At 46.4% G+C, this 13,243-nt stretch overlaps 1 protein-coding gene across 2 annotated transcripts in view; it reads right to left on the bottom strand.

Moving 5' to 3' along the window:
- Positions 1-13,243, bottom strand: part of USP13 (ubiquitin specific peptidase 13) — a 79,279-nt gene extending 66,036 nt beyond the window's left edge. For both annotated transcript variants that reach the window (XM_083739361.1, XM_083739362.1), the window contains exons 1-2: positions 13,024-13,243; positions 1,979-2,104 (exon numbers count right to left, since the gene is read on the bottom strand). In XM_083739361.1, coding sequence (XP_083595487.1) covers positions 1,979-2,104; positions 13,024-13,137 — 240 coding nt within the window. In that variant the 5' untranslated portion in view covers positions 13,138-13,243. The remainder of the gene's footprint in view (positions 1-1,978; positions 2,105-13,023) is intronic.

Below are 13,243 nucleotides of genomic sequence, written 5' to 3'. Positions count from 1 at the left end.
AATTTTTTTTGTTTTGCTCTCTTCAACAAACAGAGAGAAACTCCAAACTCCACCCATGTACATCCTGTACAGGTCATATGACACACACTGAGCTCACATCCTGTGCTCAATAAGGAAGAATGGACTGCCCCTTTGTTTCCATGGCAACAGTCACAAACTTCCTGTTTGGCTTTGCAGCCACAAGCAGCTGACTGAGCTGCTAGAGCCTTTGCTTGCTGCAGCATTGCTGCTTTAGAATAACAGCGCAGACACAGGTTACACTCTGCTCAGAATGCAAACGGAGCTCCGGAATGGATCCCGTTCACATCCAGAGGTACCACTGTATTCTCTTCCTCCTGCTGTTAAAGTGATACAGTGGTACCTCAGGTTACATACGCTTCAGGTTACACACCCCGCTAACCTAGAAATAGTGCTTCAGGTTAAGAACTTTGCTTCAGGATCAGAACAGAAATCGGGCTCTGGCGGCACGGCGGCAGCAGGAGGCCCCATTAGCTAAAGTGGTGCTTCAGGTTAAGAACAGTTTCAGGTAAAGTACGGACCTCCGGAACGAATTAAGTACTTAACCCGAGGTACCACTGTACTTGGTCTTTTCAACTTAAAGTCACCAGTCCATTTTTTAAAACAAAGAACATGGAGGTAGACTCAAAACAGTGTTGCTGTAACAACAGAAGCAATTTTTATGATTGGTAGGCAGCAGTTGTAAGGGGTAAGGATGTGCAGGGGCAATTACAAATCAGCAACGGGAAACAGATGAGAGGACAAGTGGAACACTTCATGGCAACCCGAAAAGGTTCTCAACGGCGCTTTGCAAGGGCGATTTGCCCCATCAGCTGAACTACTAATGATAAATATGCCACAGTGAACTTAGCATAGCCTTCCCCATAACCACCCCACGTAGTCCTTTATATTATCAGGGGCATTCAACTTCACAACTTAAAGCGGGGGTGGGGAACCTGTAGCCCTCCATATGTTATTGGAATACGACTCCCAGCAACCAGTTTTAGATACCAGCATCACCACCGGGGCCGGATTTTGGTTTGATGAGGCCCTAAGCTACTGAAAGTAATGGGGCCCTTTATATATCCAGCTGTCCTTTGTCAACAACAAATTCTCACTGGTTTTTGTGTTGAATACTTGCTACAGTGGTACCTCGAGTTACAGATGCTTCAGGTTACGTGTTTTTGGGTTACGCACTGCGCCGAACCCGGAAGTACCGGAACGGGTTACTTCTGGGTTTCGGCACTCGCACATGCGCAGAGACAATAAATTGTGCTTTCTGCATCCGCAGAAGCGCCAAATCACAACCAGCGCGTGCTCAGACGCGGCGCTGCGGGTTGTGAACACTGTGGGTTGCAAATGTGCCTCCCGCATGGATCATGTTGCAACCCAAGGTTCCACTGTATATGGTAATTTATGGACCTAATAGGTATCTAAAACCATTTGCACATAACAAAATACGTATGTTATCAAAGTAATTGTTGAACTTATCTTATATTTTGGAAATGTACATCAAGCTTTTTGTCCTTTAAATTTATGGGGGGGGCCCAAGAGAGTGGGGCCCTAAGCTATAGCTTGTTTAGTTTATATGTAAAACAGGCACTGCCACTGAGAGGGTGGAGACTACAGCCCTTGTGTTCTGCTTGTGGGACTTAGTGCAAGGATCTGGTTGGGAAAAACAGAATGTAGCACTAAGATAGACTTCTTTTCTGACCCAGGAGGGTTCTCAACAACCAACGCCCATTGGGCCATTATGTAAAAGCCGCCAAAAGCTTTCCAGCAAACCAATTGCGTAAGCACATTGCTTACACAAGGTACTGTCTACTGCTGGGAGTTCCCAAATATGCCTGCCTGAACTGCAAAGCACAAGCCCTAATACCAATCTTCAATTATTATTTTCAGGCTAGCTGTTTTAATTCTCAAATAGAAAGAAATAACTTTCAACGGAGCCTTCAGGTGTGTTGGCCCCAACAGCACCTACCTCTTTCATGTGCCGCTTCAAGTGCATGTACACACACTGACCCGTCTTCCGGTAGTGCCTTTCCACATGTTCTCTTCCGAATCCCAGGAAGGTGTTCATGCACACGTAGAGGCCTCCTTCGGAATCCTGAAGAGGAGAAGAGAGAAAGAGAGCAGTTACATCGTGAAAGAAATCTGATTGAATCCTTCAGCATGAAGGTAAGAGGAGCCCCTACTGGATTAGACCAAAGGCCTGCCTAGTCCAAAGAAGTGTTTTCACAGTGGCCCACCAGAGGCCTATAGGAAACATGCACATACGACCAGAGCATAACAGCACTCTCCCCTTCTGTACCAGCTCCACCTGGTACGCAGGCTGAGACCCTACCTGCCAGAGTGGTGCATGCTCTGGTTATCTCCCGCTTGGACTACTGCAACGCACTCTACGTGGGGCTACCTTTGAAGGTGACCCGGAAACTGCAATTAATCCAGAATGCGGCAGCTAGACTGGTGACTGGGAGTGGCCACCGGGACCACATAACACCGGTCCTGAGAGATCTGCATTGGCTCTCCCAGTACGTTTCCGAGCACAATTCAAAGTGTTGGTGCTGACCTTTAAAGCCCTAAATGGCCTCGGTCCTGTACACCTGAAGGAGCATCTCCACCCCCATCGTTCAGCCCAGACACTGAGATCCAGCGCCGAGGGCCTTCTGGCGGTTCTCTCATTGCGAGAAGTGAGGTTACAGGGAACCAGGCAGAGGGCCTTCTCAGTAGTGGCGCCCACCCTGTGGAACGCCCTCCCTTCAGATGTGAAGGAAATATGCAGCTATCCTATCTTTAAAAGACATCTGAAGGCAGCCCTGTTCAGGGAAGTTTTTAATATTTAATGCTGTACTGTTTTTAACACTTGATTGGGAGCTGCCCAGAGTGGCTGGGGAAACTCAGCCAGATGGGCGGGGTATAAATAATAAATTATTATTATTATCATTGGTAGCCTCATCCTCCATGAATTTGCCCTGTGCTCTTTTAAAGTCATCTAAGTTGATGGCCATCATTGCATCTTGTGGGATTGAGTGCCATAGTTTAACCATGTGTCCCATGAAGAAGTACTTTCCTTGCCGGTCCTAATTCTCCCAATATTCAGCTTCACTGGAAGTCCTCGAGTTCTAGTGTTAAGAATGAGGTATCTAACTGTTGGAGATGCAATAGAGATAGTGCTTCTCTAAAACGTATGGGGGGGGTTTTTTATTGTCCTATATTGAAAGATTTTTGGCAGAAGGTAACTGAAACTATCAACAGAACTGTATGGAACAACCCTTACATTTACAGAGCAAAATATCCTCTTGAATTATATACCCAGCACATGGAACCTTACAAAAGGACAATACAAGTGGACAATACGGGTCACCTTCAAAGGTAGCCCCACACAGAGTGCATTGCAGTAGTCCATACGAGGATCCTCACTATGATATTCCAATAAATCAGTGCAGGTAAGAATGTCCCTAAATGATCTAGTCCACCTTTTGCCTAAAACTGGTAAATTTTCACAACGTGGAATGTGGGAGATGATATGCCAATGTTGTTTAGTAACTCTTGCAATAGAGGAGGGTAAACAATTATACTCTATAGAACTGAAAATCCTGTTCTGTTCATTCTTGGGTTTTGATACCAACAAACCCTGTCTGGAAGTTCTTTTAGCCCTATCAAGGGCTGTTTGAATTATAGTCTGTGGATAGCCTCTAACTCTTAATGAAGAGGAAAGAGATGCAACATTTTTTAAATTTCAATTTTTTAAAAAATCGGATTCAAGAGAAGAATTTCTTTTCAATCTAATAAATTGACTGAACGGGAACCTTATATCCAAAGGGTTTGAATACTGAATTCGATCTGGGATGCTATGTATGAGTTAATATGTATACTGTTGTTTGGTTGTAACAGAAAAGTGATGCTGTACCTTTAACCATGTAATCATGTGATGATTAATTCTATACACCTGTACTGTATTTAACTGCTTATTATGAATCTGAACACTAGCTGTGCCTGTGAATACCTTCTTTATCCTGAGCAAACCTTTTTGTATGATTGGGTAAGGTATAGTATGAGACTGATATTTTCTAATTTTTATGGTTTACCACACATTGTAATTGGAGTGCTGTTTTGTATCATGCAGCTTTTTGGACTGGTGAAGCGTGTAGCAAAACCTGTAATATATCCAGAGAACAGGTCTCCTTTTGCCCAATTGCGTTATTCTCACCAGGGTGGGGGCTTTGATTTGCCTTCCCGTGATCGATCCATGTACACGGCTTTGTGTTTCCAACTCAAGACACATTGAAGAACAGATCATCCAGTTCAATCTTTGAAAAACAGCTTTGAAAAACTTTTTCATATTCTCCAGTGTGCTACCCTTGCCGTTGTGGCAGCACGGGGTTGCCGTTCCATGATTGGACTGACGCTGCTTGTTGAACGGTTCATTTATCCAGTCTGTATAACGTTTACTGTACATGTAACTTGTTAAGATAGGAGTTGTACATTTATCCACTCCATCTTTACAGTATCTCCAGGCTTTGTCTTGCACATGGCACCTTAGTATGTTTGTTGTTTGAATGGTTATACGTCTATCTCTATTCTAGCTATTATTCTAGTAAATTTGGTTTTATACTTATAAGCCAGTTTGTGGTGGCGTTGTTTTGTTGTGTTATATGTTTGCCCCCACAAGCAACCTAGCTGCCGTGTTCCACACCACCTGCAGAAACAGCTCTTAAAAGATGGGTTTCTTGACAGCAAGACCTTCCCGTCATATTATTAGTGGGGAAAGGAAAAAAATGCCCCCAGAAACAGGTATTCGAGGAGGGTGAGTCAGAGAAACAGCAATTAGTTTGGAATAGTTACTCTTACGCATAAAGCATCTGGAGATACAAGATTATGTAGGACAGTGGATTTGCTGCAAGTAAGAATGTTGGGCTGTGCTCTCCCATTTTTGCTCAACTTTTATTTTTGAAAATAAACTCAAATATTGTGGAAAATTTATAGCTATATAGGGATTTCACCTTCCAAGGGAAACCATAGCCATGTAGGAACCAGGTCTACTTACCATTCAGGGAAATGGGATGGGTATAACAATATGAAGACCAGGCTAGTAAAAGGTTTTATATGAGTGGTTTTCCGCCCTGAGGACTATTTGTCAGCCTGTTTGACACATTCATGCCCATTAAATGCCTCTATGGCATTACATAATAGTCTACTTTCTTCCATCAAAAACCAATGGGTCCCATGGATGGGTCCAATCCTACTATCAAAGGCTTGCTGGGGTAGCCAAGTCATGCAAGGATCTTAGTGAATCTTGCATGAAAGCAACACACCACTCATTCAAGCCAGCCAAAACGCAACAGGAGCCAACATTTTAAGGTTCATCAATTTGATGCCTATGTAATCATTGGTACGGCTCTAAGATGGAACATCGAATCTTTGAGGAAACACCATGGCCAGAGAAATCAGTCAGAAACTACAGTGCAATTGCTACTATTAAAATATGGTTGCAAAATTAAAGAAGATCAGGCAACTGAAGCACCTGGAATTTGCTCTGACAGGGATATAAAAAAAGACACTTCCTTGAATTTGCAATAAACGTATGAGCAAAATCTGTAGAAGGTACAGAGAGCCAAACTGCATCAAGTCCAAGTTCTATAGATTTGTCAGGCAAATGACCCTTTCCAGGATTCCAAAAGAGAAGTTTGAGGACAAAAGTGCATAACATGGACTGCATGTGCAACATTGAAAAAGGAAAGACATGGGAGTGAGGTCCATGTGAAATTAACATAGGAATCCACATTATACTGAGTCAAACCATATTCTCTATATAGTTGCACCTTGGATCCCGAACGCCTTGCGAGTTGAACATTTCTGTTCCTGGACGCCACAAACCTGGAAGTGAGTGTTCTGGCTTGCGAATGTTTTTTGGAACCCAAATGTCTGATGTGGCTTCTGCAGCTTCCAATTGGCGGCAGGAGCTTCCTGCAGGCAACTGGAAGCCGTGCTTTGGTTTCTGAACGTTTTGGAAGTCGAATGGACTTCTGGAACGGATTCCGTTCAACTTTCAAAGTACCACTGTACTGATTCCCAGCCCTAACCTGGAGATGCTTCCAGTACGTTTCTGAGCACAAATCAAACTGCTGACCTTCAAAGCCCTAAACGGCCTTGGCCCAGTATACCTGAAGGAGTGTCTCCAACCCCCTTCTGGTGGTTCCCTCATTGTGAGAAGTGAAGCTACAGGGAACCAGGCAGAGGGCCTTCTTGGTGGTGGTGCCCGCTCTATCCCACCATCAGATGTCAAGGCGATAACTATACCTTTAGAAGACATCTGAAGGCAGCCCTGTTTAGGGAAGTTTTTAATGTTTGATGTTTTTATTGTGTTTTTACTATTCTGCTGAGAGCCGCCCAAAGTGGCTGGGGAAACCCAACCAGATGGGCAGGGTATAAATAATAAAATTGTTGTTGTTGTTGTTACTATTATTATGATGCTGGGGGTTGAAACTGGGACCTTTTGCACGCACAGCAGATGCTCTACCGCTGAGTTAAAGCCCATTCCCCTAGTCCTAAGCAATCTGTTCCTCAGAAACATCCAAGAGCTCAAAATGGCATCATCTAAAAGTATCAGACCTCAAGAAGGCTGGTGGAAGGTCCGGCCACACTTGGAACACTGTGTGGAGCTCTGGCTTCCATACGTCGCCTGGTCTTCCCATCACAAGATTGCAATCACAAAGTATTTCAGCCCTGCAGATATTGATCCCCACAAATAATTATTATAAATAGGATTAATACACTATAGCATACCTAAAATATGGGCTTACATGCAGTGTTAGAAATTACCCAGGTGCCAGGTGCATTTTGCGACCAGCGCGGGTTCAAGTGCGACCATGTGGAAATCTCTGGATGCCTGGTTAATGATTGACATCTCCATCTAGCTGGCCCCTCCAGCTTTCTGAAGGTCACCTTGAAATCAGGCAAGGTTCTATCTCAAAGGATGTCCCCAAGCGCATAATTTTACTACGGGCTATTCACTTGCTGGTGTTAAAAAATTTAAGCTGTTTCCTGTCCACCTAATGGGACTAGCGTGCCGTTGGAGCAAAACCTACACAGAACACCAGCGCACAGTGCCAGCCTCTGCCCCAAGGGATCTGAAAGTCACTGTGTAGTGTATGTCATGCACAGCGAATACTAAAATCACAGCGCCCCTGCCTCTCCATCCGCACCTGCCATCCATCGTAAGGGCATACATTTTCCTTATGTATAAATATAGCCCCAATCCATATCCTGGCAAAATGGACTGGACTACGACACATTTTTGTCCCATTTAAGCGAATGGAAACGGGTCAGAGGAAGTTGCCTTAGCAAAGTGGTAGCCTGAGCGTTTTGCAAGGCAGGAACTTCCTCCAGCTGGTCTACCTTAAGAATGCAAATCTTGACATTGTTTTGGAATTTTCTTTGGCCTTTCCTAATCAGTGTGAGTCTCTGCTCAGAGAGCTGCTGGGCGACACTTGAGATCTGAAGTGTGTGGGTTATAAAAAGAACCTGCCTTCCACTGAGAGATGATAAGCACCAGGCAGCTGAGTCACTTTTGAATCCCATATAGATTCTCAATCAAAATGTCACAAAACAAAATAGAAAAAAGAGGCCGATCAAACACCTAAAAAAGTTGGATGAGTCTCGTACTGGCACCTAATTTTCTTATCCCAAAAAACAAACAAACCCACTGTGTGCAAATCATTAAATTATAATGTACGAAATCTGGAGATTGACAACATGCGCAAGTGGGCACAGACAGTCCAAAATGAACTCAGAGAGATACCAGCAAAGTGGCAATTTTGAACCAATGAAGTAGGGAAATAATGTATCTATTTTGGGGAACATTCAAAATTCACATGGAATTATGGGTATCCACATGTGTTCATTCAGGTGTGTGTGAGAGTGTGTATAATTTCCTTGCACAATCAGAGCCTAAGTCAGCATGAGGTGCCCTTGGGCAGTTGCTGAGAAGCCAGCAAACCAGCAAATATGTTTAGTGAGGCTGCCTTGGGGCCAACACTCTGCCAGGGGCATTGTAGGAAGTTAAAATGCTCAGATCACCACCAGCAGCATGCCTGCTGGAGCCCACAAGCACAGATAGAGCATGGGGGTGGGGGGGGATTGGCTAAGAAGCCTGTCCAGTTCCCAACTTTGCTGCACTCTAGTGTGACTGATCATCAGGATCCTGGGGTTATATATATTGAACCAGGCTCAATTCTTAATAGCTGGTGTCACAAATTGCAAGGAATGGGCCTAAATCCACACTAGTGATGTCCCTGAATGAACCCTTTTCCCTATGCCCATTAAGTGAATTGTGAAAATGCGCTTCTAATGAGGAGGAAGTAACACACCAAGCTGCAAAGGAAGAATGGATAAAACCTGCCTTCTATCCCCAATGCTTGGGAGACCACAGTTCCTCCATTTTCATTTCACTGTCCCCTTCCCTCCAATATTCACAAACCACCAACCAGGGCCATCTTACCCATAGGTGCTAGGGGTGCAGGGCACCCAGGTGCCGAGCTCTCAGGGGCGCCAGCGCCCGAGAGTTGAGTCCGGGGAAGAGCCCACCCACTGGTCAGAGCGCCATGGTAGGCTCTTCTGCTGCAGGCGACTCTGTGCCGCAAGTTCGGGGGCGACCGAGCCAGTGAGGCGCTGAGGCGGCCAGCCGACTCCACCCTCCTGCAAACCTGGGACTGGGCAACCTGGGGGGGGATGGACCAGGTGGATCTTTGCGCCCCGGTGCCGCATATGCTTAAGACAGCCCTGCCACCAACGCAGTTTAGGAATAGTAGAGCAGGAATAAGCATGCATTGCATGCTAGGAAAGTAACTGTCTATTTTTAAACCATCTGTATTAGAGCGTATTCAGATGTATCAGAGACAACAAAAACTACAACAATCGTAGCTGACATTACATTACATGGAGAGGCATTAAAAATGAGCTGCTTTTCTCCTCCTGTGGTCTGAAGTGGTGCATTCGTGGAGGACTGGACCACAAACTTTTTCCATATGAAAAGTGCTTGTAAGCTGTGGTTGAGGCAATAGCCATTTTACCTTAAGAGACTTTGCATATACACCGTTCAGTGCTTGTCGGAGCCACTGAAATATTGTGACAGGTGTTGCCCAACTTAGATGCCAACAGAACACTTTGAGATTATGCTGGGCCTACTGTTGTCTGCTGCTGCAATGCAGACAGGCCGTGGGACACAGTAAGCTCAAGACCTGTAAGGATGTGCTGAATAAGGACAATCAAACCCCCACAGAAAGGGCTGGGCAAATATCTGCGGACAGGTAAATTAGAACCCTGAGCTTTTGATCACTCAGTGCGGACACTTTAACCAGAATTCTGTACGGTGGTACCTCGGGTTAAGTGCTTAATTCGTTCCAGAAGTCTGTACCTAACCTGAAACTGTTCTTAACCTGAAGCACCACTTTAGCTAATGGAACCTCCCGCTGCTGCCGCCGCACCACCGCCGCACAATTTCTGTTCTCAACCTGAAGCAAAGTTCTTAACCTGAAGCACTATTTCTGGGTTAGCGAAGTGTGTAACCTGAAGCGTATGTAACCTGAAGCATATGTAACCCAAGGTACCACTGTACATGCAATCCAGAACAATAACAAAGGGTAAAAAAGGTATTTCACCCAACTCCAAAGTATTTATGTAGCTTCTAATACATAATCTGTTGCCGAATTTCTAGGCATTTTAATTTTCATTTAAAAGCAGCTAACAATACGTCATTCCAAACTGGGCTGAAGCACGGGGTGCAGCTGGTTCAAGACTTTGCCAGAGCTATATCACCCTTGCAAACTGCTGTTTGCCACACTAAGACAGGCACACACGCACACGCACACTCATAAGCAAATTAGGAACCAGGGGAGTGATTAAACATAATCACAGATTAATTAAAAGGAACATAAGCACTGTGTGCCTATCTGTGTGTTTATTAATTAGAATTATATTGGGCCTGTGAATTGTGCCACTCTCCATAAAAGTGGGCAAGTAAGCACTGTACAGAAGGCTAGCAAGAGACCCCAGAGGATGAAAAAGTATCTGTGTCTAATCAATTATTTCAAAATCCCTGAGGGAGGAAGAACACGAGGTTCATATGAAAGCAGCAAGCAATGTGCCCTCTGTTCAGCTGTGACAGACTAGCTGTAAATCAGGATCACAAAGTAAAATAAGAACGCCAAACTTGGAGACCCAAGAACTTTGGAAAACTTTTTCCTGGAGAAGTAAACCTACTCAATATCCACTTTCGTGGTCTTTAGTTTCAGCTGCACTGGAAAAGCAAGTCTGGTTCAAGCTAATTTTAAAAGGAGAATTTAAACCTGCAGCCCTCACTATCCCAAGCCGCTTGTACTTTGCAATGCGCTGAAACGGGGGGGGGGGGGGGCTTCAGGAAATCCCAGTTGGCAGTTGCACAGTTGCTGCACCCCACCCCCACCCCGCTCCCAAAATACAAACACTTCTATGTTGCTAAATCCAGCAGCTCCTAAATGTAGACATACAAACACTGCACTCCAGGCAGCATGAAAGCAGCTTTAGCACTGGGAAACGGGGGCGAATTTCTATCTTCCAAGGAGAAGGGCTACCTGGAACTCTTTCAAACATTGCAACATTTCCAACACAGAAAGCAATCGTGCATGTGTGCATCCTAAAACATAACACAGCAAAACATACACATGTTCAGTCATCACATGAAACAACCCAATTATGGATTTTTAGGCTACTGTATTTCCTGCACAGAAGCTGCCTTCCATCTAAACCTTTGCTGTCTGCACTGACTGGCAGCAAGCGTTCAGACATGGTTCTTTCCTATCCAGCTCCGGAGGTGCCAGGAACTTTCTGCACACCAAACAAGTGTTACAATGAGCCATTACAAGAGTGTGAATCCACACTATTCCTGTGACTGTGATCTGTTTTGACTGTTTTTAATTCTGAGTTTTAAAACTGCTACAACCTTCCCTGGGACCTACGGGTGAAAAGCAGGCAAAGAATGCAGCAACAATAATAACACAGAGTTGAACCCCAGCACCTGGTTTTCAGTATTCGGCTGCCACTGAAGATGGAGGTTCTATTTTGTTGTCAAACCTAAAATGTTTTTCCAGTTTTGGGGAGAATATTAAGAGAGAGCTCCCTAAGGGTGAATTAAAGGGGTAGGCTTGCAGGTAAGGAGCACAGTGGATTGGGGGGGGGGGATATTATGTAGTCAAGGAGGAGGTCACAGACTGGCAGCAAAAGAGTGGTGCATTCTGGGTTAAGTAGCCACAGGCAGGAATTATTTAAGTTGCCATAGGTGGGGGAGAAATTGCAACCGGTACCAATTATGGAATGTACGGTGGGACAGATACTATTCAACTAGCCTAGGCACCGGAAATTGGGGGTGTGGTTGGGGAAACTGGTGGAACTGGGAGGTGAGAGACCGGCAACCTGAATATAACAGAGGACACTCCACAAATCCAGGTAGATGTTGAGACACGGTTTGCAATCTCCCAAGTTTCAAGGTGGGAGCTATGAAAAAAGGGAGGTTTGTTAAGGGGCAATGGGGACCATGAGAGGTTGAGGGAGAGTACAAAGGCATGGAGGGAGTAACCCATTAACCCAGATACTGAGGGGTGTCAGGCTGAAGTAAAGGTAAAGGTAAAGGGACCCCTGACCATTAGGTCCAGTCGTGGACGACTCTGGGGTTGCGGCGCTCATCTCGCTTTATTGGCCGAGGGAGCCAGAGTTCAGCTTCCGGGTCATGTGGCTAGCATGACTAAGCTGCTTCTGGCGAACCAGAGCAGTGCACGGAAACACGGTTTACCTTCCCGCCGCAGTGGTACCTATTTATCTACTTGCACTTTGACGTGCTTTTGAACTGCTAGGTTGGCAGGAGAAGGGACCAAGCAACGGGAGCTCACCCCGTCGTGGGGATTCAAACCGCCGACCTTCTGATCGGCAAGTCCTAGGCTCTGTGGTTTAACTCACAGTGCCACCCGCGTAGTCACTGCTAAATCCGCCTCTGGACCCACACTCATAGTAACAGTGGAGCATTAGGCATTGGGGCAACAGGCCTAGGAGCATCATGAGAAGATACAAAGGAACCAAAGAGAAAGAGCTTGAGGGTCGACAGCAACGACAGACCCAAACCTATGGCCCTATGGGGTGGGGCGGAAGGCAACACAGAGCTCCTTGGGAATACAGGCCCTGATTGGGAGAGGCACCCTACAAAATAGAAGACCTGACCTGCTAACAGAAGGATGTGAGGAATGGGGGAAGACCAGAGGGATATTGTGGGGGGGCAGGCACCCTACTAAGCAGAACCGGGGGTGCCAACTTGAATAAAATATTGGGTAGGGGGGCAAGCAAGCCCTGCACCACACAATCACCACACACACAGACACACTATTTGAACGGCAATGCCCATCAACTGGGGTGGGGTACCTTCAAATGTTTTATTGGGGGAGGCAAAGGGACCTCAGCCCCTAGGAGTTGGCTCCTATGCACCCTACTAAGTAGAACAAGAGAGAGATGGGGGGGGGCACACTACTAAGTAGGAGAGAGGGATATGGGGTAGGGGAGAAACACCCTAAGTGGAAACAGACGGGTATGGGGTGATGGGAGGGGGCCCTACTAAGTAGAATAGAGGGAGGTGGGAAAGGCAATGGGGGCATCTTCTCTGGGGCTACCGAGAGCCAACGGGGCACCCTAAAAAGGGGATTGCGGGTTAAACAGCGCTGTGGGGGGGCTGAGGAAGGATGCCAATACTCTGTGGGGCCGGGGACCCTATGAAAAGTGGGGAGGGGGGAGGAAGTAGAGGGCAGCGGAGGAGCCTACGAGAAGTGGGGAGGGCGGACTGGTGGAGAGCTTTGGGTGGAGAAGAAGATTATAATAGTAGTAATAATAATAATAGTAATAGTAGTAGTAGTGGTAGTAGTAGTGTGGGGACTTGGGGGGCGCTTGGAGGGCGCAAGCGAGGCGGAAGAGCAGGAGGGACCCCCTTGCCGGGCGAGGAGCCTCACTTACGGGCGAGTCGTAGGAGAAGGAGCACTCGGTCTTGTAGACGCGGTCGCCGGCCTTGGGCACCCGGATCGTGGGCATGTAGGGCACCAGCAGCTCGCCCACGTCCCCCGCCGCCATCTGCGACTGCCGGCCGCTCCCCGAGAGCGCGCCCGGCTCCAGGCTCCCGCCGGTGGGTCAGCAGAGAGGAGCGCAGCCGGCCGAGCCCCGCGGAGGAGCAGGAGGA

This window comes from Podarcis gaigeae (assembly GCF_964106915.1).
Source record: "Podarcis gaigeae genome assembly, chromosome: 5".
Lineage (NCBI taxonomy): Eukaryota > Metazoa > Chordata > Lepidosauria > Squamata > Lacertidae > Podarcis > Podarcis gaigeae.
The sequence above is the reverse complement of the archived record's forward strand: the minus strand, read 5'-3'. Positions and strand labels throughout refer to the sequence as shown.